This window comes from Oncorhynchus masou, chromosome 31 (assembly GCF_036934945.1).
Source record: "Oncorhynchus masou masou isolate Uvic2021 chromosome 31, UVic_Omas_1.1, whole genome shotgun sequence".
In the NCBI taxonomy this organism is placed as follows: Eukaryota; Metazoa; Chordata; class Actinopteri; order Salmoniformes; family Salmonidae; genus Oncorhynchus; species Oncorhynchus masou.
The window spans coordinates 47,061,218-47,088,760 of record NC_088242.1 but is presented as its reverse complement, the minus strand read 5'-3'; the positions used below and the strand labels follow the sequence as shown (position 1 = coordinate 47,088,760).

Genomic DNA, 27,543 nt, shown 5'->3' with positions numbered 1-27,543 from the left:
CCAAAGGAGGCCCTGCCAATCGGTTGTTTGTCCCCAAGGCAGTGAGGACTCAGGTCCTTCTGTGGGGGCACTCCTCTCGCCTCACCTGTCATCCGGGCATAGGTCGCACCTTGGAGTTCATCCAGCGTAAGTTCTGGTGGCCTACCATAAGAGAAGACGTTGCCACTTTCGTCAATGCCTGCCCCGTGTGCTGCCAGGGCAAATCTTCTCACCTCCGCCTCAAGGACTCCTTCATCCTTTACCTGTTCCCCACAGACCCTGGTCCCATATCTCATTGGACTTTATTACTGGACTTCCTCCATCCCATGGCAATACTACTATCCTAGTCATAATCGACAGGTTTTCAAAGGCGGCCAGGTTCGTCCCTTTGACTAAGTTACCTTCTGCCAAGGAAACGGCTGAGTTGGTAATTAATCATGTGTTCCGAGTCTTCGGCATTCCTCAAGATGTGGTTTCTGACAGAGGTCCCCAGTTCGCCTCAAGGTTTTGGAAGGCCTTCTGCCAACTCATGGGGGCTTCTGCCAGTCTATCTTCAGGGTATCATCCGGAGTCCAACGGCCAAACAGAGAGGATGAATCAAGAGCTGGAAACCACCCTCCGATGTATGACTCGTGACAACCCGTCCACATGGTCATCCTTTATTGTTTGGGCCGAATACGCGCACAACACCTTGCGCTCCTCCTCCACTGGTATGTCCCCGCACGAGTGTCAGTTTGGCTATGCTCCTCCATTGTTCCCGGACCAGGAGGCAGAAGTCAGAGTGCCTTCAGCCTTGAGGTTCGTCAGACGCTGTCGGCTTATGTGGAGGAAGACCCGTCTTAATCTGATGCGTTCCTCACAGAGGTATCAACAACAAGCCAACAGACGCCGCCGTCCCGGGCCTACCCTGCGCCCCGGCCAGAGAGTCTGGCTTTCCACAAGAGACTTACCTCTACGGGTGGAGTCTCGCAAGCTGTCCCAAAAATACATCGGTCCCTTCAAGGTTGCCAGGAGAGTTAACCCAGTTTCTTATCGCCTATACTTACCCAGATCCCTTAAGATTAATCCCACATTTCATGTGTCATTGTTAAAACCTGTTGTTTTTTCTCCCCTTGTCCCGGCAGACAGACCTCCCCCTCCGCCTCGTGTCATTGGAGGCCAGCCGGCTTATACCGTCCACCGGATACTGGATTCCCGCCGGGTGCAGCGGTCCTGGCAGTATCTGGTGGACTGGGAAGGCTACGGTCCTGAGGAGCGCTCCTGGGTTCCTGCCAAAGACATCCTGGACCCTGACCTCATTCGTCAGTTCAGGGTCCTCCACCCTGAGAGAGCTGGTAGGAACGTCAGGAGCCGTTCCTAGGGGGGATTCTGTCAGGATTTGGCCAGGGTTGTTCCGGTTTTTGTCAGTAGATGTCCCCATTGTGCTTTTTGTCCCTGTGTTTTTCCCTTGATCCCCATTATTGTTTGCACCTGTGTCTCGTTTTCCCTGATTGTATTTAAACCCTTTGTTTCCCTCAGTTCTGTGCTCTGTGTTTGTATGTTAGCACCCTGCCCTAGTGTTCTGTGTGCTCTTGTCGATTCCGGGTGACGTTCTTGTGGTATTCTGTTTTTTTGTTTTTGTTTAATTTTGGTGAGTTTCTTTTGAGTTCTTTTGTGTTTTACCTACCACCTTTTGGATTTGCCATTTTTGTATTTTAGGATTTTTTCTTTATTAAATACACCGTCTTAAGTACTGCTGTGTCTGCCTCATCTTCTGGGTTCTGCTGTCTATTCGTGGCTCAGTTGGTTAAGTGACTGTTTCTCACTCCGGAGACCCAGGTTCGAAACCGGGTCCTGACATATACAGTGTGCAAATGAGGTAGGATAAGGGAGGTAAGGCAAAAAATAGGCCATTAAACACTGGAATGTTCGGTGTACAGAAGATTCATGTGCAAGTAGAGATACTGGGGTGCAAAGGAGCAAGATAAATAAATAAATAAATACAGTATGGGGATGAGGTAGTTGGAAGGGCTTTTTATAGAACTCCCAAAGGGGGTGGAGTTGAATCTACTGCAGCGATTAGCCTGTAGAGTTCTGTCATGCTATCCAGGTCTGTGCCCAAACAGTTCGAGCTTCTACTTTTAAAAATCCACCTTTCCAGAAATAAGTCTCACTGTTGCCACTTTTTATAGACCCCCCTCAGCCCCCAGCTGTGACTTGGACACCATATGTGACTTAATTGCCCCCCATTTATCTTCAGAGTTTGTACTGTGAGGTGACCTAAACTTGTATATGCTTAACACCCCGGCTGTCCTACAATCTAAGCTATCGATGCCCTCAATCTCACACAAATGATCAAGGAACCTACCAGGCACAACCCTAAATCCGTAAACACGTGCACTCTCATAGATATTATCTTGACCATCCTGCCCTCTAAATACTCCTCTGCTGTCTTCATTCATACAGGATCTCAGCGATCACTGCCTCATTGCCTGCGTCCGTAATGGGTCCGCGGTCAAAAGACCACCCCTCATCACTGTCAAATGCTGCCAGAATAACAACCTATCCCTCAATGTAACCAAGACTAAGGAGATGATTGTGGACTACAGGAAAAGGAGGACTGAGAACGCCCCCATTCTCATCAATGGGGCTGTAGTGGAGCAGGTTGAGAGCTTCAAGTTCCTTGGTGTCCACATCACCAACAAACTAGAATGGTCCAACCACACCAAGACAGTTGTGAAGAGGGCACGACAAAGCCAAATCCCCCTCAGGAATCTAAAAAGATTTGCCCCTCTTTTACGGTGCTGCTAATCTCTGTTTATCATATACGCATAGTCACTTTAACTATACATTCATGTACATACTACCTCAATTTGCCCGACCAACCAGTGCCCCCGAACATTGGCTAACCTGGCTATCTGCATTGAGTCCCGCCACCCCCTCTTTTACGCTACTGCTACTCTCTGTTCATCATATATACATAGTCACTTTAACCATATCGACATGTACATACTACCTCAATCAGCTCGACTAACTGGTGCCTGTATGTAGCCTCGCTACTATTTTTCACCGTCTATTTTACTGTTGTTTTAATTTCTTTACTTACCTATTATTCACCTAATACCTTTTTCACTGTTGGTTAGAGCCTGTAAGTAAGCATTTCACTGTTGTATTCGGCAAACTTGACAAATAAACTTTGATTTGATTTAAAACACTTCAGCGAGCAGGCCTTTCTCTAATCGACCTGGCCCGGGTATCCTGAAAGGATATTGACCTCATTCCATCAGTAGAGGATGACTGGTTATTCTTTAAAAGCGCTTTCCTCATAATCTTAAATAAGCATGCCCCATTCAAAAAATGTAGAACTAAGAACAGATAAAGCCCTTGGTTAACTCCAGACTTGACTGCCTTTGACCAGCACAAAAACATCCTGTGACGTATTGCATTAGCATCGAATAGCCCCCACAATATGCACATTTTCAGGGAAGTTAGGAACAAATATACACAGGCAGTAAGGAAAGCAAAGGCTAGCTTTTTCAAACATAAATTTGCATCCTGTAGTATAAACTCCAAAACGTTCTGGGACACTGTAAAGTCTGAGGCTAGGAAACACTGTCACCACCAATCAATCTACGATAATCGAGAATTTCAACAAGAAATTTTTCTACAGCTGGCCATGCTTCCCACCTGGCTACCCCTACCCCGGTCAACAGCTCTGCACCCCCACAGCAACTTGCCCAAGCCTCCCTCTCAGCCACACTCAATGTCCTAAAATATATCATAAACGCCATCGATAAAAGACAATACTGTGCAGCCGTCTTCATCGACCTGGCTGAGGCTTTTGACTGTCAATCACCACATTCTTATTGGCAGACTCACCAGCCTTGTTTTCTCAAATGACTGCCTCGCCTGGTTCACCAACTACTTCTCAGATAGAGTTCAGTGTGTCAAATCGGATGGCATGTTGTTCGGACCTCTGGCAGTCTCTATGGGGGTGCCACAAGGTTAAATTCTTGGGCAGTCTTTTCTCTGTACACATCAATGATGTCACTCTTGCTGCTGGTGATTCTCTGATCCACCTTCATACAGATGACACCATTCTGTATACTCCTGGCCTTTCTTTGGATACTTTGTTAACAAACCTCCAGACGAGCTTCAATGCTGCCCCTCAGTCCCGAGCTGCCCCTCAGTCCCGAGCTGCCCCTCAGGCCCGAGCTGCCCCTCAGTCCCGAGCAGCCCCTCAGTCCAGTGGGGTTCTGGGTGAGGACTACTAGGCCATGGTCGGCGGCGAGGGTGGACTATCCTAGGACGCGAGGAGGAGGGACTAAGACATTGATAGAGTGGGGTCCACGTCCCGCGCCAGAGCCGGAGCCGCCACCATGGACAGACGCCCACCCGGACCCTCCCTATTGTTTTTATGTGCATCCGGGAGTCCGCACCTTAGGGGGGGATTCTGTCACGCCCTGGTCGAAATATATTGTGTTTGTCTTCATTTGTTTGGTCAGGCCAGGGTGTGACATGGGTTTTTTGTGGTGTGTTTTGTCTTGGGGGTGTATAGTCTATGGCTATGGCTGCCTGAGGCAGTTCTCAATCAGAGTCAGGTGATTGTCATTATCTCTGATTGGGAACCATATTTAGGCAGCCATATTCTGTGAGTATTTCGTGGGTGATTGTTCCTGTCTCTGTGTTTGTTGTCACCAGATAGGCTGTATAGGTTTTCACGTTCCATTTGTTGTTTTGTATGTCAAGTTATTTCATGTCTCATTCAATTTCATTAAAGAACATGAGTAACCACCACGCTGCATTTTGGTCCGCTACAGATGATTGTCGTTACACACACGTAATTGGTTCTTTATTTTGTTGATATAGGAGCAAAATGCAAATATTTTGTCAAAATGTATAAATGCTTGAGTCTGTTGAATAATGTATCATTTGAATGGTGAGTCCAGCTTAACCTGCTCAAGAGAAGTAGAGGTCAGCATAATGATAATAAGCCAGAGGTATACTGTAATAGTCTGGACCATCTAGAGACAGCAATTTCTTGTCATTCCATGTGAGTACTCACTATTTCTTTAGATATCACTTCCACTCACTGCTACTCTCCCTCTCTCTATCCCTCCCTCATGCCATCCCTCTTCTCTCCTCTCCTCTCTCTCTCATATCCTCTGACTCCCTCCCTCCCTATTCTCTGCTCTCTTTCCCTCTCTCCTTCTCTCCCTCCGTACGCTCTCTCTCATTTTCTCTGACTCACCTTCCTCCGGTATGATGTGCAGGGTGACGATGAGTCCGGCGTCTTTGATGAGCTTGACGATGTCGGCGTGGGGCATGCTGATGATGGACTGCCCGTTGACGGCCAGGATCCGGTCGCCAACCTTCAGGCAGCCAAAGCGATCCGCTGGGCTGCCCTCGATGATACGCCCAATCTTGTGGGGCACAGCTAGTACGGGGAGTAGAATCAATGTTTTGGCAAATATGTGCATAAACTTGTTAAGTGCTGGACAGAAAATAAATTGTAACTGAAAGTATTGCCCGCAAATCTGCCCCCTGTTGGTTTATTGAGATGCACACAAACAAGAATGTTTTGATCCCACTGGGTGGTTGAAGAACATCGTCTTGCGTGTTTCTCAACAAACCACTGTGGGAGCATATTACAGAAGAAACAATGTAACGTCTGTTGGTCTCGAATCACTCCCTATCGCTACCCCAGGGTTTCCCAAATTCGGTCCTTGGGATCCCAAGGGGTGCACATTTTGGTTTTTGCCCTAGGCACTACACAGCTAATTCAAATAATCAAAGCTTGATGATGAGTTGATCATTTGAATACGCTGCATAGTGCTAGGGCAAAAACCAAAATATGCACAGGGATTGACAAAGTGCACTGAGCAGTCACACAACTTGAGTCTACTCAGAGTTTGCCCCATTGGGCAGGTGATAAAAAAAGTTACAAAAGCTGAAGAACATACACACATCCAACTACTTTCCACAGGTGCTGGAGTTGTAGGCAAACCCATGGAAACATAAAGGAAAACGCTGCACACTGCTGCTCATGCTACCAGGTGATATTGATTAACAACAATGTTTCGACCCTTAGGTCTTCATCAGGCATCCACATCCCAGGTAGGGGTGGGAGGTCCTATATATAAGGGCAGTACTCAGTGACATCACTTCCTGTAACAGGAGGTAAAAAATGTATAAAAGTTTCACAATATTAACATTCAATGTGTCAAAATATATGATCATACACAGGGAATGATCATACACAGTAATTCACAAACAATATTCAATTAGGATGAAAAAAATAAATAAAAACAGATTCAAGTCAAAATTAAGGCCAATTAAGGATGTTGAGCCTGTGGATCCAAAAATATTCCCTTTGAAGAAGTTTCCTCTCAATGTCCCCTCCCCTCTTGACCATTTCTATTTCAATGTATCTCAGAGAGTAAATAGGATGTCCAGCTTGTACAAAATGAGCAGAAACTATATTGTCGTCTCACCTGTCCATATATTGCTGCGGTACTCATTGATTCGTGTCTTAAGGCTTCTACAGATTTTCCCTTTGTAAGACAGACCACAGGGACATTTCAACATGTAAATACCATTGGTGGATATGCAGGTAATCAAGCCCTTGATCTTACATCTTTGTCCTGTGCGGGGGTGGAATAATGAGTTGCATTTGTACATAAAGCTGCATTGAGCACATTGGCCACCGTTGTAATTACCTTCTGGAACCTTGTCCAACAAAGTTTCCCTTTTATTGGATTCAGGGTAAACGTTGAACAATGTTATACGCATAAGCATAGTATATAAAGGAGTGGAAGAGACTGGTTTTTATGTCAGAGGTTAATGGTTCTCTGTAGAAAGACAGATGGCTTTGGAATGCGTTGGGTGGATGGGAGGAAGTCACAGGATTGCTATAGGGGAAGCAGATGGACATCTATGGATTCGGTGAAGGAGGGGTTGAAGACAGATCCCCTGAAGGGAGAAATTATGGTTCACTATCCTAATACCCTCTTCCTGTCAAATCATAAGATGTAAGGATTAGAGGGAAGGAGGAGTGCCCAAAGAGGAGTATATGTATATATACACACCTGTAGTGGTGGAAACATGTCTTCGTCTGAACACAGCTGTGTTCAACTTGGTTAAGCTTCTCTAGTGTTCGTGCGTTATTCACTCTGAAAAATTAGAACCTAACACTTTTCTCTGGTGGGTAATCAGATTTAACCACAATATCACTCAGATTTGGGTGTCTGTTAAAAACCATACGTGGGGGATATTTAAAAATGGATTTCAATTGTGGGTCAGTATCGGTAATGTACCAGTGCTTCCTGAAAATGTATTTAAATGCCTTCTCTTCAGAGGAAACTTTGGGGACAGTGATGGGGAGCACTAGCTACAGTCCTGTAGCTTAGCATCTGCGTCATCTGACCACTTCCGTATTGAGTGAGTCACTGGTACTTCCTGCATTAGTTTTTGCTTGTAATCAGGAGAATAGAATTATTGTCAGATGTGCCAAATGGAGGGCGAGGGAGAGCTTTGTATGCGTCTTTGTGTGTGGAGTAAAGGTGGTCAGGAAAGCAAAACCTTGAGACTTCTTTAATATTAGACATCACGCACCAGCAGTTATTGACAAACAGACACAGCACTGCGCCTCGTCGTATTATTATCCGTGTCGTCGTTCAGCAACGTCTCGGTGAAACATAGGATTACAGTTTTTAATGTCCCGTTGGTAGGATAGTCTTAATTGTAGTTTGTTTTCCAATGATTGCACGTTGGCCAATAATACGGAGGGAAGTGGTGGTTTACCTACTAATTTTCGAATTCCTAAAAGGCACCCCTCCCTCCTCCCACTTTTCCTCTGTCTTTTCTTAATGCTGATTATGGGGATTTGGGCCTTGACAAAGCAGTATATCCTTTGGGTCATCCTCATTAAAGAAACATTTTCAGCCAGTTCGAGGTGAGTAATCGCTGTTCTGATATCCAGAAGCTAATTTCGGTCATAAGAGATGGTAGCAACAACATTATGTACAAAAGTAGTTGTTTGGGAGACTTTAAAGCGGCAGCCATAACCTCAGGCATCATTTTATAAAAATAGTTTGGTATAGTTTGTGCATATATTATGACGACATTTGGTGACATTTTTATTTGTTTTCAACTTCAGCGAGTGTTAAAAAACACCCGCCAAAAATCTGGAAGCAAGCCAAAGTTCGGAGCCGATGTCTACGACTCTTCGTTTGTGATTCCTCAATAAAGTATTTGTTGTCATTCAACGAGACTCCTCATTTTTTCACACATTTTTTTCATTGAGAAATACTACACCTAACATCTTAGTTAGATGTAAAATTGTACAACTAAATTTAATGACAGACTCCTTGAGTGATCTTAGATTCATTTGGACTATACTGTCTACGGCATCTCAAAAAGGACAAAAAGTACAATTGCCACTTTTTTCTCATGTTTCAAATGAAGGTCTTTTAAGGGAGTTTTAAGCACACTTTTTTGGTTCGGCTAGCTGAGTTCAGCTAGGCGCATTAAGGAACAGAGATACAAAGGGAGTTGCCTTTTCAATACCTTGTACACAAAAGTCTACCAGTGCTTAGCCTCCTGGTGGAGAGAGAGGTACATTTTGCAATGGCATAAAAATCAGTATTTGGTGAGTGATATAGTAATACACCGTGTCCAGAGTTTTTAACGTACTTGCTAACATCACCATAATCCAGAACCGATAGAAAGTGCTTTGTTCCTAAAATAAAAACCAATTTCAGTTTCTTGGTCAATGTGCGGTTTAAAATTCAGTTTTTCCTCTAACCAAATCCCAAGATATTTTTAGTAGATGACCCAATCAATTTGCTCGCCTTTTAGAGTTAAAATTTAGATAAAATTGAGTTATCATAAAGAAAGTGTTTCAACTGAGTTCACCAGGTTTTCCCACATTTTTGCCAGTGCAGACAGTTTAGATATGGGATGATGGTTATCCATCTGGGATGTATCTCCACCCTTATGTAAAAAGGTGTAGGCTGCTTTCCAGACTTTTGGAATCATATTACTCGCCAATACAGTATGAGTGAGAGTGGTAGAGAAGGATGGTAGCAATGATCTCTGCACCACTTTAAAAAAAATAAGTGTTCAATTTATCCGGGCCAGCCGTTTTCTTAAGGTCAATAGATTTGAGTGCCATTACAACTTCTGAAATCTCAATTTCGATAAAATTCTATAGATTAACCATAGGCCGGCATTCAGCAGTTTCATTCACAGCCTCATTTGAGATGTTTAGGGTCAAATCAGATAATTCCACTGTAAACCAGGGATTGTCTCAACCTCTTACCCAGTACTTTGAGAGGGGCGTGTTTATCACAGATAGTAAAAAAACTAATGGAAATAGGAGAATGCCTCCTCGAGGCACAGTCCCCAGGACCGAGTTTGAGCAACCCTGCCCTACCCTTTGGCCATAACCCCTCGATGTTAGCTTGTCTGAAGGGTTTGAATAGGTACGGTATATATTTACCACAGTGTAGTGCTAAAGCTTCCACCAAATTGCTTCTACCTCACAGATCTGCAAACATCGAAGGGAAAGGACTGGCCAAGAGGGAGGGGTAGTTGTTGAAGTGTAATGTTTTCTGAATTATTACAAGTGTTCTAACATCATGGCAAAAGGTTTATCTCCCCTCTTGGCTAACTTTAAAACACATGGAGTGGTGTTGTGTAACTATCAATTAACAGAAAATCCCAAATGGTCTACGCACCCATCCTGTTCTATTGCAGAATAACCCATAGCGAAAGAAATAGAAATAGAGTTACTTTAGTAGTTTTACTCTGGTGATTATATTCCTACGGCACTTGAGACATTGTGTAACTCACTGATGACAGCTGTGTTCTCCGGTCGGTTCAGCGAGCTGATGATGACAAAGCCGAAGCCCTCGTTCTCTTTGCGGTGGATGATGACATCACTGGTATGCAGGGGGATGGTGCCCTCCGGAGGGGAGGTGGTGGATGGTGGTTGGACATTGCCGGGGGTTACAGGACAGGAAGCTGAGGCGGCGTCGCTGCGCGGGGAATTGTGCTGCGTGGACACGTAGCCAGGGCTACGGCCGTTCACCCCTAACACCTCACCTACAGAGGGCAGCAGAAATGTTGAAGGTGACTTTCTAGTCCCTCTATGCTTACGTACCCTTCTCACCCGGGAAGTGGACTCTCCTCCTGACCGTCAGCCTGATCTGGCCATTATATAATATATATAGAGCAGTGGAGACTCCTCAGAGGAGGAAGGGGAGGACCATCCTCCTCAGTGAATTTCATAAGAATAAAAATCAGAAAACATTTATACTTTTTAGATTAAACTACACTAAATATAATCACGTCAAAAAAACATTTATTAAAACACTTTTTTGCAATGAAGGTCTACAGTAGCCTCAACAGCACTCTGTAGGGTAGCACTATGGTGTAGCTGGAGGACAGCTTGCTTCCGTCCTCCTCTGGGTGCCAGGAGGCTCATGGTTCTTACCCCCTTCCATAGACTTACACAGTAAGTGGGGAAGTTGTCCTTCAAACTATCAGAGCTCTTGCAGCATGAACTGACAAGTTGTCCACCCAAATCAAAGGATAAGAGAATGAATCTAGTACTGAAAGCATAAGCTACAGCTAGCTAGGGCTGCAGTGCATAAATGTGGTGAATAGTTGACTGAAAGTGAGAGGAAAAACAATAGTTGAAAAGTTTTGAACAAATTAATTTCTTCCAAAATAAAGGAGAAGCAAGAGAGAGAATCACTTTTCACTTTCAGTTTCACTGCCTTAGCTAGCAAATGCAGCTAGCTAGTTTAGCATACTCAAACACTATCCAACACAACACTGGAACTCTTCCAAGTCAAGGTAAGCTTTTACTAATTTATTGCCACTAATTTATTGCCGTTACTGCATGATTGTATCAGCTTTAATGGATGCTATGAAAGCGAACTGTGTTTGCAGGTGATCGGGGATCTATTAATTCCGCCAATTCTGTTGAAAATAATCTTAAACGGAAACAAATGGAACAAAACGAAGATGAACATACCTGAATTTGTGCAATAGAAACTCTTGTTTGCAACTGTTGGACTAAAGATTACACCCTATATCAGCTCGATCCAGGCAAGAGTGTGCAAGGCGGTATTGAATGTGTCACTGTCTGTCAGCTCAAATTTTTGTCTTGACCTGTGTGCACCTACATTGTAAACTTTCATTCAGAGGCTAAGTTGTAGCAACATCACAATGGGTACGGAGAAAAATTGAGTATCATATAGTAGCTTAAACCTATCACTGTTATATAAACTGTGTAATGGAATATGAATGACAGTCATCCAATATGCTGTAATAGAAATAAGGCCATGCACATGAAAAAAAATCGCCCTCCCTCATCTTGAATGGCACTGACCGCCACTGGTATAGTGTGTGTGTATAGTGTACTACAGTAGTGTGTATACGTAGTATAGTAGTGATTAGTGAATTAGTGTATACATTGTAGTGAATTCTACTCACTGAAGAAGGGGACTCTCCTCCGGACCTTCAGGCTGACCTGACCATTGTGTGCAGCGGCGTGCATCAGGTCGATCACGTATCTGTGTGGTTTCCCAGCAACCACCATTTTATCCACGGAGATGAGCTCGTCCCCAGGTCGAAGACGTCCATCGCGCTCTGCAGGAGTGTTCTCTATGATCGCCCCAATCACAATCTGTTCAACGACAATCTATATTAGCAGCACATTTATAGGTGTGCTGGGTGGGAATAAATAAACATTCTATCGGACGTGTTCAGTGGGCCACACTGTCGCAAAACGTTTCGTAGCAAAGAATTAAAAAACAAACCAATAAAAAAATTTGAATATAGAACGGATATACCACTTATAAGACTTGCTTTCAATGAGAATGACAGATCTATAACTTGCATTTTGATGTATTTTTTTTTTTTTACCTTGATTTTACTAGGCAAGTCAAGTCAGAACAAATTCTTATTTTCAATGACGGCCTAGGAACAGTGGGTTAACTGCCTGTTCAGGGGCAGAACGACAGATTTGTACCTTGTCAGCTCGGGGGATTGAACTTGCAACCTTTCGGTTACTAGTCCAACACTCTAACACTGCCGCCCCAGCGGCAGCTGAAATCAGTTGGGTCGTAACAAAATATAATAATGGAACTCTAAGTTGGTTAGATGTATGTAAGATGACATTAGGTGTGCATTATGGTGTAGTTGGGTATTATGGTGTTAGGTGTTTATTACTTAAGTGATAATGCTCGAGAAGCCCGTGTTTGGAGGATATATTGGCAGGGGTGTTAGGCCTGAGACGAAGTGTCAATATCTCCTCCAAACACCGGCTTCGGGGGCATTATCACATTTATACAACAGGTTACCAACATACTCAAATAATGATTGACATATTTTCATTAAAAAAAATGTTTTGATGAATTTCTTCATAATATTTCATCCTTCCACAAGATGTAGTCCCAAACCAAATCTAGGGTTGGTACCCAAGCTGGCTGGTTGGTCTATCGGTTCAGTTAACGCGACCCAGTCGTTCAGTGTTTTTGTTCTGTATCTATGGGCGTGACCGAGTTGTTACTTTGAAATGTTCCATTGCCATACTGGCTGACAACGTTCTTATCCCTTGCTTGCTAACTAGCCAACTATGGCTAACTTACAGTCACGTCAAAAAGTGCAGCCAATATAACAGTATCTGTATTTGCATAAGCTCTTTTATAGAGACATTTATTTGGATACATCCATAACAATGAGCTAATGAGGCGTGATTTCACCTGGCATAGAACATTTGCTCACTTGTCAGGACAACAAAGCTAACAATAATTTCAAACTAAAGCTGGAAAAGTCCACTTTGTTTCATCTGACTTTTTTCAATTGACATTTCTTTGTATACTGTATATCCATAAAAATGATGCTATCTGATTCCTGATTTCGAATGGTTGAGAAATGCTGCCTGCCTGTCTGTCTCGTCCCGACACGTTCATTACTATGGGACAGCTGGAGATCAAATTTGAATATTAAAATAATGTTGCAAAGTCGGAGAGACAGACAGCAAGGTTTATACAAATCTACGATGTTGAAAACTAAATGTTCGTCTAAAAGTAATGGGAGATAATATCTAGATGCTTTTTATAGTGTAGATCAAGTTTATAGATTGCTTGGCTGGGCTGATGAGACAGTTTATTACGCAGTCAGATAGATTTAGCCGATTTACTTTGTTCTATGACCTTAAAATACTTGTGGTAACTTGTGGATAGACACCGCCAGGAATGCTGTTTTAACCAAACAGTATTTAGGATTAGACCCATGCGTTGTATAAATGATGTTAGGTTTGTATTACATGTTGTTCAGTGTGTTAGGTGTGTAGGCAGCAGCAGACAGCAGGTGTGTTCAATGAGGTGAGACATGCTAGGTGTGTATAATGGTGTGTGTTGTCCAGCCCGTCCCATACGAGCCTTGTCGCGGGCGTCCGGACTCACAGCCTGCACGGCCTCGTCTCCCCCCAGGATGCGGAAGCCAAACCCAGTCTTCTCCCTCAACAGGTGAACTTCCACCTCCTGGTACTCTGGACCTGATAGGGGGAGAGAAAGAGAGAGTGTGAGGGAGGCACAGGGAGACAGGGAGGAAATGAGGAAGAGAGGGAGAGAGAGGGAGAGGAGTAGAAAAAACAAGGATAAAAGAGTTGAGAAAGAGGAGGGGATGCAGACAGTGAGGAAGAAAGAATTTGAATGCAGAGAATTCCCCCACAAACAGACAATGGTGGCAAAGAGAGGAGAGAATGCAGCACTGATTTTTAATCTTTCAGGATTAAGAGATCAATATCCTTCACAGACTGAATAAGAAAAAAGGCAGACGGTACAAATTCTACTGATTGCATATTCAGTATTCACACTTGTTGTTAAGCATTATCTGAATATGCCATACCTAAATAATACTCCATAATGTTATGAAGCTATGTTGACTTAGTTGTTGGTTTTGGTTGCTGTGGATATAACTTCTGCCACTACTGGACAAATCAGACATTACGTTGCCACATCTTCTCAGTTAAGGAAAAGTCTCCACCTCAGAACCAGGAAGCGGAAGTGTGGTACTCGTTCTGGTGTGACGTTTCCCCGAGGTACAGATCTAAGATCAGCTTCCCCTCCCCCAATCATAATTTCCCTCAGTGGGGAAAATCCAGAACTTACCCAAGGTCTTTGTCTAGTGGAAACTTTATCTTACACCATGTAACAATACTCACGTCTACTCTCGTAGATGGCCCTGGACTTCTCATAGAGGTCATATGGGTCGGGTTTGTTGAGGTCGAAGCCCTCCGTGGAGTCGGGGACCGAGGTGTGATGTTGTGGCTGGGTAGAGAAGGGTGTGCCCGGGGGAAGCACTGGGGCTGACAAGCAAGTCTGGGGACTTCCATGGGGGTCCCACTGCTCTGGTATCTGAAGGCACAGCAGTAGAGACAGATAGTGATGGGATAGGATAAATGAGAAAGATTTACAGTTGAAGTAGGAAGTTTACATGCACCTTACATGCACCTTACATGCTAAATACATTTAAACTCAGTTTATCACAATTCCTGACATTTAATCCTAGTAAACAAATCTCTGTCTTAGGTCAGTTAGGATCACCACTTCATTTTAAGAATGTGAAAATGTCAGAATAATAGTAGAGATAATGATTTATTTCAGCTTTTATTTCTTTCATTACATTCCCAGTGGGTCAGAAGTTTACATACACTCAATTAGTATTTGATAGCATTGCCTTTAAATTGTTTAACTTGGGTCAAATGTTTTGGGTAGCCTTCCACAAGCTTCCCACAATAAGTTGGGTGCATTTTGGCCCATTCCTCCTGACAGAGCTGGTGTAACTGATTCAGGTTTTTAAGCCTCCTTGCTCACACACGCTTTTTCAGTTCTGCCCAAAAATTCTCTATGCGATTGAGGTCAGGGCCTTGTGATGGCCACTCCAATACATTGACTTTGTTGTCCTTAAGCCATTTTGCCACAACGTTGGAAGTTTGCTTGAGGTCATTGTCCATTTGGAAGACCAAATGGACAATGACGCCCTGTGTCACGCCCTGGCCTTAGATATCTGTTTTCTTTATATTTTGTTTAGGTCGGGGCGTGACTAGGGTGGGTACGCTAGTTTTTGTATTGTCTAGGGTTATTTGTATGTCTAGTTTTTTTGTAGATCTAGTTTGTATGGCTTCACGTTTCGTCTTGTTATTTTGTTAAGTGTAAATCGTCAGTGTTAAACAAATCAAAATATATTTTACATTTTTCTAAGTAGCCACCATTTGCCTTGATAGAATGCTTTTCCAACAAGCGCGAAGAAATTCCCACATATGCTGAGCACTTGTTCGCTGCTTTTCCTTCACTCTATACACCAACTTATCGCAAACCATCTCAATTGGGTTGAGGTCAGGTGACTGTGGAGGCCAGGTCATCTAATGCAGCACTCCATCACTCTCCTTCTTGGTCAAATAGCCCTTACACAGCAAGGAGGTGTGTTGGGTCATTGTCCTGTTGAAAAACAAATGATGGTCCCACTAAGCGCAAACCAGATGCTGTATCACAGCAGAATGCTGTGGTTGTGGTAGCATTTGTGACTGCACTTGAAGAAACTCAGTTTTTGACACTTTCCTTATTGACTGACCTTCATGTCTTAAAGTAATGATTCAGAGTCTTTTCACTTTGCTTGCCATAATATGGACTTGATCTTCTACCAAATAGGGCTATCTTCTGTATACCACCCCTACCTTGTCACGACAACTGATTGGCTCAAACTCATTAAGAAGGAAAGAAATTCCTCAAATTAACTTTTAACAAGGCACCTGTTGATTGAAAGGAATCTCAAATATATTTGAATTTGTTTAACACTTTTTTGGTTAGTACATGATTCCAAATGTGTTATTTAATAGTTGGTATGTCTTCACTATAATTCTACAATATATAAAAGAGTACAAATAAAGAAAAAACATGGAATGAGTAGGTGTGTCCAAACTTTGACTGCTACTGTATTACTATAATTTCTGCCTTCCAGGACCTCTATACCAGGCAGTTCCAGAGGAAGGCCCTAAAAATTGTCAAAGGCTCCAGCCACCCTAGTCATAGACTGTTCTCTCTGCTACGTAACAGCAAGAAGTACAGGAGTGCCAAATCTAGGCCCAAGAGGCTCCTAAATAGCTCCTACCCCCAAGCCATAAGACTCCTGAATGGCTAATCAAATGGCTACCCAGACTATTTGCATTGCCCCCCCCCCCACATGTATAAATTATCTTAATTACCTTGACACCGGGGCCCCGCACATTGACTCGGTACCGGTACCCCCTGTATATAGCCTCGCTATTGTTATTTACTGCTGCTTTAATCATTTATTTTTCTGATATCTTACTTTTTTAAAGGTATTTTCTTAAAACTGCTTTGTTTGTTAAGGGCATGTAAGTAAGGATTTCACTGTAAGGTCTATCACCTGTTGTATTCGGCGCATGTGACAAATACAATTTGATTTCAATAGGTTTCCTATGGAGGATTGACAGTATAATTTAAAACAACAGATATTCCCATTTAATTTACATTGTCTGATGTGTGGACCCCCAACCATCTTTATGGTACCACTTGGAAGTTGAAATTTCAAATGTATTCCCATTTTAGTCCATTTCTCAGCCAAAATATGACAACCACCCTGTATTAAAGAGTATGCTCTGTCTCAACTGATGGCGGGCACAACACAAAAACCTTAGAGAATGTAAAATAGGGTCCATGGTACAACAAATTAGAATGTGAAAAACATTTGAGTTCACATGTTTTTAGATCATCGACGTTAAAGGTAAAAAAAATAGATGTATATTCAGAAATTTTGAAGTTTGACAACCTGTTTGTTCTGCTCCGTACAGGGTTTATATACACTTTGATATGCGCCACCCAGGGGCCATTCAATTGAATTACATCTAGCTTGTGTTTTTTCTTTGGTGCTGAAAAGGGAACTAGGCAGTAATTTAAATAAGATTCATTGTTGAGAACGGTTGCAGCACTGCTGGTTATCTCCTGCCATCCTTGTTGTTAAATCCTTCGAAAGCACTGCGTGTGAGTACATATCATGTTCTAAGATGTTTATCTCTGTTGTATCAGAGAGTATTTATACTAGATGGTTGGTAATTCAGATTTTATGTCAAGTGTACCACCCTGCCTAGAGTGTCTGTTAATTGATGTAGCAGCTAGTTCCTTTCATTCAGGTGAAGTGTGTGCACTATTGGGGTTTAGAATTTTAAAGAATGCAGTTGTTGGCTAAGCACTGTATTGTGTATTTATATATCAGAAATTCCATTATTTTATGTTTCAGTTTCACTCCGTTTCATCAATAAAACACTGGAGGTTTTTGGAAGCCTATCCCTGACTCTGTTTCAGTTTCTTGTTGAATGGAGTTTGGCTGGCTGTGAAATTACGGTTACACACACTATAAGGAGGACAGTATACTGTTTCTAAGCTTTTTAGTGGTCCCACTAAGCGCAAACCAGATGCTGTATCACAGCAGAATGCTGTGGTTGTGGTAGCATTTGTGACTGCACTTGAAGAAACTCAGTTTTTGACACTTTCCTTATTGACTGACCTTCATGTCTTAAAGTAATGATTCAGTCTTTTCACTTTGCTTGCCATAATATGGACTTGATCTTCTAATTTAAATAAGATTCATTGTTGAGAACGGTTGCAGCACTGCTGGTTATCTCCTGCCATCCTTGTTGTTAAATTCTTCGAAAGCACTGCGTGTGAGTACATATCATGTTCTAAGATGTTTATCTCTGTTGTATCAGAGAGTATTTATACTAGATGGTTGGTAATTCAGATTTTATGTCAAGTGTACCACCCTGCCTAGAGTGTCTGTTAATTGATGTAGCAGCTAGTTCCTTTCATTCAGGTGAAGTGTGTGCACTATTGGGGTTTAGAATTTTAAAAAATGCAGTTGTTGGCTAAGCACTGTATTGTGTATTTATATATCAGTAATTCCATTATTTTATGTTTCAGTTTCACTCCGTTTCATCAATAAAACACTGGAGGTTTTTGGAAGCCTATCCCTGACTCTGTTTCAGTTTCTTGTTGAATGGAGTTTGGCTGGCTGTGAAATTACGGTTACACACACTATAAGGAGGACAGTATACTGTTTCTAAGCTTTTAAGTGATATCAAACTAAAAAAAAGCCATTTATCATTTCCAGTGATGATGACATGGATGTCTCATGGTATGGTGGGGTCAACTTGGAGCACTTTTGTATCTTGACTGTTTTGGCATTCAGGTCCAAAAGTCACTTCCTGAGCACTTTTACATTGGGCAAATATGTATAGGAGGTTTCGTTCAAATCATAATGGGTGCTGCCAAAAAGTGATTGAATTCAATTGGATTTAGCCTATACATTTTAGCCAGTAGTTCTTAAAGTGGTGCTCACGAGCCAAAAGTCGACAATGATGTACAACGTCACGTATGTGCACAATGTCATTGCTCTCTCTTCCGCTCTGCTGTGTCTGCACTTTTCTAGCTGTCACTCAAATGACAAGGGGCTGAAGCTCATTGGTTCGAACTTGAATTGCTAGGGGGCTGGCCCACATGGTGGAAAATGTAAGGAAAATGGTGCCGCACGGCTAGGGATTTTGTGGCTAATAGAGGTAGCTAACACAGTAATTCTACTCATAGATTATGCATGTTTGAACTATACATTGACAGCATAAAGCAGGAGGTTTAAAAAATATTAAGCTGTTGCCAAAGTTCCGGAGCATGTCTTTAAATAATTGTTTTCAAAGCCCAAACCACCACTATAAAAATGTGCCTAATTGAAGCAAAAATAACACGAGCCCATCCTCTTTTCAGAGAATTACTGTACAAATAAACATAATAGGCTACCACCAATGGTTGACTCTAAGCAGGTCAAGGAAGACGGGTTAAATCAGCAGTGAAGCAAAGGCAAAAACATCTCCCAGGCTGCTCAATTAAGTCCCAGAGACAGACAAACCCGCACGCACACACGCATATGCACACACACTTATTAAATATGTTACTGTGTCACCGTTCTCCCTCTGCAATCAAATAAATATACACACACAAATAGTTGTGTTTTACCTGTTTGGAGGTCTTCCATGGAGAGAGGTGACCTGCAGAGAAACAGACAACACATTTTAGTCCTGAGAGCAGACACAGGAAAATAACTGTATCTTATCACACAGACCAACATGTTTGGGGGGAGAAGGACAGTACAAGAGGGAATAGGCTAATGTCAGTGCAAAGTAAGAACTGGAATACAGAACAAGAATGAACTATCACAGATTCTAATTTGAATCCATACATCGTAGGCTATTACACATAACATGAGAGCAGAGGGACACCATTTTACCTAAAAACCAGTGTAACTGGTTATACTCACAATACCAACCTCTGTTTTATCAACATTGGGCTGTGGAAACGACCCTTCGTAACCCAGAGAAAACATTCACAGTTTACTGCATTTCCTATTCCTCTTGTTTTGGCATTGTTTGTGGAACTTGCCCCTAAATGAGTTTGCTGGTTGCATTTGTTTTAAACATAATTGCATCATTAGCTGTAGGCTGGAGGGAGCAGATCCTTAAAAAAAAACCAATAACTCCTAGCTGGGCTGTACATTTTTTATAACCTTTATTTAACTAGGCAAGTCAGTTAAGAACAAATTCTTATTTTCAATGACGGCCTAGTGGGTAAACTGCCTGTTCAGGGGCAGAACGGCAGATTTGTACCTTGTCAGCTCGGGGATTTGAACTTGCTTATGCACAATGCCATTGAGGGATAGCTGTACTTTCTTCTTCTAATCCTACATGAGTATACTGGCAGTCTGTAAATTAACTGAAAATGTGCATACCACCATCTACTGTGCACAAGTGTGTATTGTCTGAACGGGGATAAAGCCAAGGTTGATGATTTACTGCCACCTTTAGTGCTGCAATGTTTTCTCAGGAGTTTAAAGCATTGGCTGACCTGAATGTAATTCTGTGATCCTTCCTTAACCCGTAGGAAGCCCAAAATAGTTGGCTACTTCAAAATGGTGCAAGCCCTCCATTACAATGCCCATGCAAAAGCAGGCTTTGGGCCAAGTGTGCTCTCTATCCAACTCTATGGGTACATCACATACAGGAAGCCTAACATAGCCTAGCCGCTATCACAACAGCCTCACTAACACAGGCCCCCTGTGACTCCAACACATCAAAGACACTTACACTGAGCGTACAGAGAAAGGGAGAGACCCAATATACACATTTATACTGTCCGCTAACATGCAATTACGGTAGAAATGCTGTCTCCTTAATTGTTCACAAGCAGCAAGTTCATATGATAAAAGTTGTACTGTAACTAGCAAAGCAGCTAAAGCAGCATCTGAAGAATCATGTGGAACTATCTGCGTTTATTCCGCTTCAGTGCTCCTCTGAAGGACCCTGGATAACATTGTTGTGGTGGGCAGCAGGACAGTGGGAGCGAGTGTTTCATGAGAAATGTTAGCAGCATGCCATTGAGAAGTGGTTATTTGTCCTGTGCTTTGTCAGAGAGAACACTGGGAGAACTATAGTTGAAGGTCAGCCAGCTAAACAATAGTCAATGAATGTATACACAGGGGTACAGGGGTTTAAAGGCACAAGTTTGGATATTTGATGCTGTTCAATGGTTTGGCTATTTCAATTTATAATATTTCCGGGGATGGCATTGGGCTGGAAAACAAATTACGGAGAGCGGCTTTAAGATTCTAACAGAAGTCAGACGGAATGTGGGTCGGAACTTGAGAGCCAATCGACCTATATGGAATAAAATGAAGTGTTTTAGTCATGGTCTGCTTCACAAATTACACAATATTCCCTATACTGTTTAGTGCACTACCTTTGACCAGGACCCACAGGGCTCTGTTCTAACGTTCTATCATGTGTAAGTAAATCAACGTCTTTAATTGGCTGATGTGCATTTTGAGATTGAGAAACCATTTGAATTTAAACTTTGTCTAATGTTGACAAGTATGGTCCCTGAAAATACCATTCTAATTTAGAATCTTACTAGAATTGGATTGTCTGATTTAAGAACATTGGTTGCCAACTGAACCAGTATTTGGGTATATTCATTTTACCATTGTATAGCTCTACAATGCATTCGTTACTCAGCAAATATGCCAGCCCTGCCTGCAACTATTTACATTTACTGCCATTATGGCCGGTATGTAATTCCAAAAAAGGTCTAAATAAACATTTACAAGCAACAACATTTTTTTATGTATTGTTTTTGAACGCCAAATCATGGACATAGCCAACATGGCGCTCATTATAATTCTAAATCTGAATTCAGTATTGTGATCTCCCGGCACCTTAGCATGTGTGTTAGAGGGGAGTACTTCTAAACAATGCTAATGAATAGCTGCAGTCAGTATTTGCCCCTGAACAGTTTCCAATTTCCAACTCTCTGCTACAATCACCAATCTTTCGATCAAACCCCTCTTTCGATAGGTTACAATGTCAGCATTAATGATAAATGATTGGTTTAGAGATTAAGGAGTGGGAATTAGGCCTTCTCTAAATGTTAAAAATAAACACAAAAATGGCTAATTTGACAATGCTGCAACAAGGAGGCGCCCCCCACTCAATCTGACCGTTTAGGACCAATTTTGAAAGCTCTATCATTCAGATTTGGACAGCAATATCAAGGTAATCTGTACATAATTTGTTTTTATGTTGGTAATGTTATGTACATTTTTTAGTATTTTTTCAGATTGATAAAATGAGCCTGTGACATTTGACCCTCACCAAACTTCCAAAACGAATAGACTCAGAAAAATAGAATCAGCTTGAAAGTGAATTGACAATTTCTATCTGAGGTACAAGTTAATATTATCTGATCAATGACATTGACATTTTAAAGTACATGAAAAGCTTTATGAAGTGACTCAGAGATTTTTTTTTAAATCCTCAGAAAATGTAAACTACACTGCTCAAAAAAATAAAGGGAACACTAAAATAACACATCCTAGATCTGAATGAATGAAATATTCTTATTAACTACTTTTTCTTTACATAGTTGAATGTGCTGACAACAAAATTGCACCAAAATTAAATGGAAATCAAATTTATCAACTCATGGAGGTCTGGATTTGGAGTCACACTCAAAATTAAAGTGGAAAACCACACTACAGGCTGATCCAACCTAGATGTAATGTCCTTAAAACAAGTCCAAATGAGGCTCAGTAGTGTGTGTGGCCTCCACGTTTCTGTATGACCTCCCTACAACGCCTGGGCATGCTCCTGATGAGGTGGCGGATGGTCTCCTGAGGGATCTCCTCCCAGACCTGGACTAAAGCATCCGCTAACTCCTGGACAGTCTGTGGTGCAACGTGGCGTTGGTGGATGGAGCGAGGCATGATGTCCCAGATGTGCTCAATTGGATTCAGGTCTGGGGAACGGGCGGACCAGTCCATAGCATCAATGCCTTCCTCTTACAGGAACTGCTGACACACTCCAGCCACATGAGGTCTAACATTGTCTTGCATTAGGAGGAACCCAGGGCCAACCGCTCCAGCATATGGTCTCACAAGGGGTCTGAGGATCTCATCTCGGTACCTAATGGCAGTCAGGCTACCTCTGGCGAGCACATGGAGAGCTGTGCGGCCCCCCCAAAGAAATGCTACCCCACACCATGACTGACCCACCGCCAAACCAGTCATGCTGGAGGATGTTGCAGGCAGCAGAACGTTCTCCACGGCGTCTCCAGACTGTCACGTCTGTCACATGTGCTCAGTGTGAACCTGATTTCATCTGTGAAGAGCACAGGGTGCCAGTGGTGAATTTGCCAATCTTGGAGTTCTCTGGCAAATGCCAAACGTACTGCACGGTGTTGGGCTGTAAGCACAACCCTCACCTGTGGACGTCGTGCCCTCATAACACCCTCATGGAGTTTGTTTCTGACCGTTTGGCCTGCTGGAGGTCATTTTGCGTTGCTCTGGCAGTGCTCCTCCTTGCACAAAGGCGGAGGTAGCGGTCCTGCTGCTGGGTTGTTGCCCTCCTACGGCCTCCTCCACGTCTCCTGATGTACTGGCCTGTCTCCTGGTAGCGCCTCCATGCTTTGGACACTATGTTGACAGACACAGCAAACCTTCTTGCCACATCTTGCATTGATGTGCCATCCTGGATGAGCTGCACTACCTGAGCCAGTTGTGTGGGTTGTAGACTCCGTCTCATGCTACCACTAGAGTGAAAGCACTGCCAGCATTCAAAAGGGACCAAAACATCAGCCAGGAAGCATAGGAACTGAGAAGTGGTCTGTGGTCCCCACCTGCAGAACCACTCCTTTATTGGGGTGTCTTGCTAAATGCCTATAATTTCAACCTGTTGTCTATTCCATTTGCACAACAACATGTGACATTTATTGTCAATCAGTGTTGCTTCCTAAGTGGACAGTTTGATTTCACAGAAATGTGATTGACTTGGAGTTACATTGTGTTGTTTAAGTGTTCCCTTTATTTTTTTGATCAGTGTATATAGGTAGATTGTTATCTAGCCACATTGTTGGGTGACTGGCCTACTTGATTTAGCTCTTGTCTTTATGTTAAAAGAGTGTTTGAGGGGACAAAAAGTTATTTTATAATCATAATAAATCTTGTCTTCCAAGTCTTATTGTCCACCAGAATGCTTTAGTATTGTGATACATGTGAGTATCGAAGACACCGTGAAAGACAGTCTTGATTTATACGTATATACATCAAAATATATACTTCTTATCAGATCCTACATTTCTTTACTTCTGTAGCAGTTTAATAAAATATGTTCTAAACTCTGTTCATCACGACAATTAGGCATGGGACAACATTTTACTAACATAACAGCTCCACTTTACTACAGCATGCACTAGAAAACATTCTACAGAATTCAACCATGCATAGTATATTTTTTAAACATTCTTTACTTTCTGCAGGGGTGATGTATGTGACTTCACCACCATACATTTAATCAGATATCAGTTTATAAATAGTTTTGTTCAAGTCACTGTACCAGGTAATATTCAAATGTATAAAATTGTCAGTGAAGTTGCCATAGCCCAAACTGAGGTACGTTTTTTCTTGATATCCTACATAATTTTCCCAACCTCTGCAGGTCAACCATCCAAAGGACATTTCATGCTATGGCACTTGCAAAACATGTTTACTTCACACCCACGTTCAATGCAGCAATGTCTCCTAATTATTTCATTCGTATCTATCTTTGTTAGCTCACTATTTGAACCCCATATTAACTAAAAACATGCCTTATTGATCCTTAGGATTCATTCATCAGTCGGGAGATAAAATGCACATTAACAGTATTTGTTCTACATTTGTAGCTAGTGCTCTTGTCAGACCATTTCTTAAACACCTCATGAACCATAGCTTCTTCTCTATCCCAGTTTTTCTTAGTCAAATTCGATCCATGTATATAGATGCCGAGCAATTACATTTAATCTTTCAATTCTATAGGTTTAAAAAGCTCTTTCTCATGGAATCCAAAATGATGAAATGTAATTCTTCTTTCGAATGAATAAAGACATGTCGTCGGAATAAGCAGAGATAACTACACAACTATTTCCAACAGATACACCTTTTATCCTATCATCCTTTAAAATGATTTTTTAACAAGGGGCTGATGGCCAGCACAAAGAGTGCTGTGCTAAGAGGACAAGCCTGCTTTACGCCTCTCAACGATGAAGGCTTCGGTCAGTGAGTGGTTTATATTCACTTGTACAGGTAATTTTGCAAACAAATTTGTTACTTTTTTTATAAAGGGGCGGCAGGGTAGCCTAGTGGTTAGAGCGTTGGACTAGTAGCCGGAAGGTTGCAAGTTCATACCCCCGAACTGACAAGGTACAAATCTGTCATTATGCCCCTGAACAGGCAGTTAACCCACTGTTCCTAGTCCATCATTGCAAATAAGAATTTGTTCTTAACTGACTTGCCTGGTTAGATAAAGGTAAAATAAAAAATAAAAATTAAATAACACCATCTGGGAAACCATGCCATTTAAGAAATGCCCATGAAGTTGAAGTCGGAAGTTTACATACACTTAGATTGTGAGTCATTGTGAGTGGTTTTTCATTAGGAGTGGATTTTTATTTGTGGAGTGGTTTTTCAACACATCCACAAATTTCTTGATAACAAACTATAGTTTTGGCAAGTCGATTTGGACATCTACTTTGTAATCTACATCTACAAGTCATTTTTTGAATAATTGTTTACAGACAGATTATTTAACTTAGAATTCACTGTATCACAATTTCAGTGGGTCAGAAGTTTACATATACTACGTTGACTGTGCCTTTAACCTCTTACATCTATGGGGGCGCTATTTCATTTTTGGATGAAAAACGTTCCCGTTTTAAACAAGATATTTTGTCACAAAAAGATGCTCGACTATGCATATAATTGATAGCTTTCGAAAGAAAACACTCTGACGTGTCCAGAAATACCAAGATATTCTCTGTGCGTGCCCTAGAATGTGAGCTTCAGGCAAAACCAAGATGAGATGGCATCCAGGAAATGACAAGGATTTTTGAGGCTCTGTTTTTCCATTGTCTCCTTATATGGCTGTGAATGCGAGAGGAATGAGTCAACCCTTTCTGTCGTTTCCCCAAGGTGTCTGCAGCATTGTGACGTATTTGTAGGCAGATCATTGGAAGATTGACCATAAGAGACCACATTTACCAGGTGTCCGCCCGGTGTCCTGCGCCGAAATTGGTGCGCAAAAGTCACCTGCCAGTATTTTTCCATGCGATACAGAGAGGAAAGCAAGCTTCCACGAACTGCATATCAATGAAGAGATATGTGAAAAAACACCTTGAGGATTGATTCCAAACAATGTTTGCCATGTTTCGGTCGATATTATGTAGTTAATCCGGAAAAAGTTTTACGTTGTAGGTGACTGAATTTTCGGTTCGTTTCGGTAGCCAGACGCAATGTAGAAAACGGAACGATTTCTCCTACACACAGACGCTTTCAGGAAAAACGTCTCCTCATTGAAAACATCAGAAGCTCTTCAAAGGTAAATGATTTTATTTATTTGGTTATCTGGTTTTTGTGAAAATGTTGCGTGCTAAATGCTACTCAAAATGCTATGCTAGCTTTGCATACTCTTACACAAATTAGTCAATTTCTATGGTTCAAAAGCATATTTTGAAAATCTGAGATGACAGTGTTGTTAAGAAAAGGCTAAGCTTGAGAGCAGACGCATTATTTTCATTTTATTTGCGATTTTCAGAAATCGTTAACGTTGCGTTATGCTAATGAGCCTGAGGCTTTAGTCACAAACCCGGATCCGGGATGGGGAGTTTCAAGAAGTTAAACAGCTTGGAAAATTCCATAAAATGATGTCATGGCTTTAGAAGCTTATGATAGGCTAATTGACATCATTTGAGTCAATTGGAGGTGTCACTGTGGATGTATTCCAAGGCCTACCTTCAAACTCAGTGCCTCTTTGCTTGATATCATGGGAAAATCAAAAGAAATCAGCCAAGACCCCAGAAAATAATTTGTAGACCTCTACAAGTCTGGTTCATCCTTGGGAGCAATTTTCAAATGCCTGAATGTACCATGTTCATCTGTATAAACAATAGTATGCAAGTATAAACACCATGGGACCACGCAGCCGTCATACCGCTCAGGAAAGAGACGAGTTCAAAGATTAATGTACTTTGGTGCGAAAAATGCAAATCAATTCCAGAACAAAAGCAAAGGACCTTGTGAAGATGCTGGAGGAAACAGTTAAAAAAATTGATATCCACAGTAAAAAAAGAGTCCTATATCAACATAACCTGAAAGGCCGCTCAGCAAGGAAGCCACTGCTCCAAAACCGCTATAAAAAAGCCAGACTAGGGTTTGCAACCGCAAATGGGGACAAAGATCATACATTTTGGAGAAATGTCCTCTGGTCTGATGAAACAAAAATATAACTATTTGGCTATAGTGACCATCGTTATGTTTGGAGGAAAAAGGGGGATGCTTGCAAGCTGAAGAACACCATCCCAACCGTAAAGCAGCATCATGTTGTGGGGGTGCTTTGCTGCAGGAGGGACTGGGGCACTTCACAAAATAGATTGCATCATGAGGATGGAAATTTATGTGGATATATTGAAGCAACAGCTCAAGACTTCAGTCAGGAAGTTAAAGCTTGGTCGAAAATGGTTCTTCCAAACGGACAATGACCCCAAGCATACTTCCAAAGTTGTGGCAAAATGGCTACAGGACAACAAAGTCAAGGTATTGGAATGGCCATCATAAAATTTGTGGGCAGAACTGAAAAAACATGTGCAAGCAAGGGGGCCTACAAACCGGACTCAGTTACACCAGCTCTTTCAGGAGGAATGGGCCAAAATTCCTCCAGCTTGTGGAAGGCTACCCAAAACGTTTGACCCAAGTTAAACAATTTAAAGGCAATGCTACCAAATACTAATTGAGTGTATGTAAACTTCTGACCCACTGGGAATGTGATGAATGAAATAAAAGCTGAAATAAATAGTTCAATCTACTATTATTCTGACATTTCATATTCTTAAAATAAAGTGGTGATCCTAACTGACCCAA

The 27,543-nt window shown here is 42.0% G+C and overlaps 1 protein-coding gene across 1 annotated transcript in view; it reads right to left on the bottom strand.

Annotated features, from left to right (window-relative positions):
• LOC135524029 (membrane-associated guanylate kinase, WW and PDZ domain-containing protein 2-like) overlaps positions 1-27,543 on the bottom strand; it is a 358,255-nt gene that overhangs the window by 71,558 nt on the left and 259,154 nt on the right. The window contains 6 exon segments of the mRNA XM_064951156.1: positions 5,210-5,395; positions 9,814-10,065; positions 11,464-11,656; positions 13,416-13,531; positions 14,201-14,393; positions 19,062-19,093. Coding sequence (XP_064807228.1) covers positions 5,210-5,395; positions 9,814-10,065; positions 11,464-11,656; positions 13,416-13,531; positions 14,201-14,393; positions 19,062-19,093 — 972 coding nt within the window.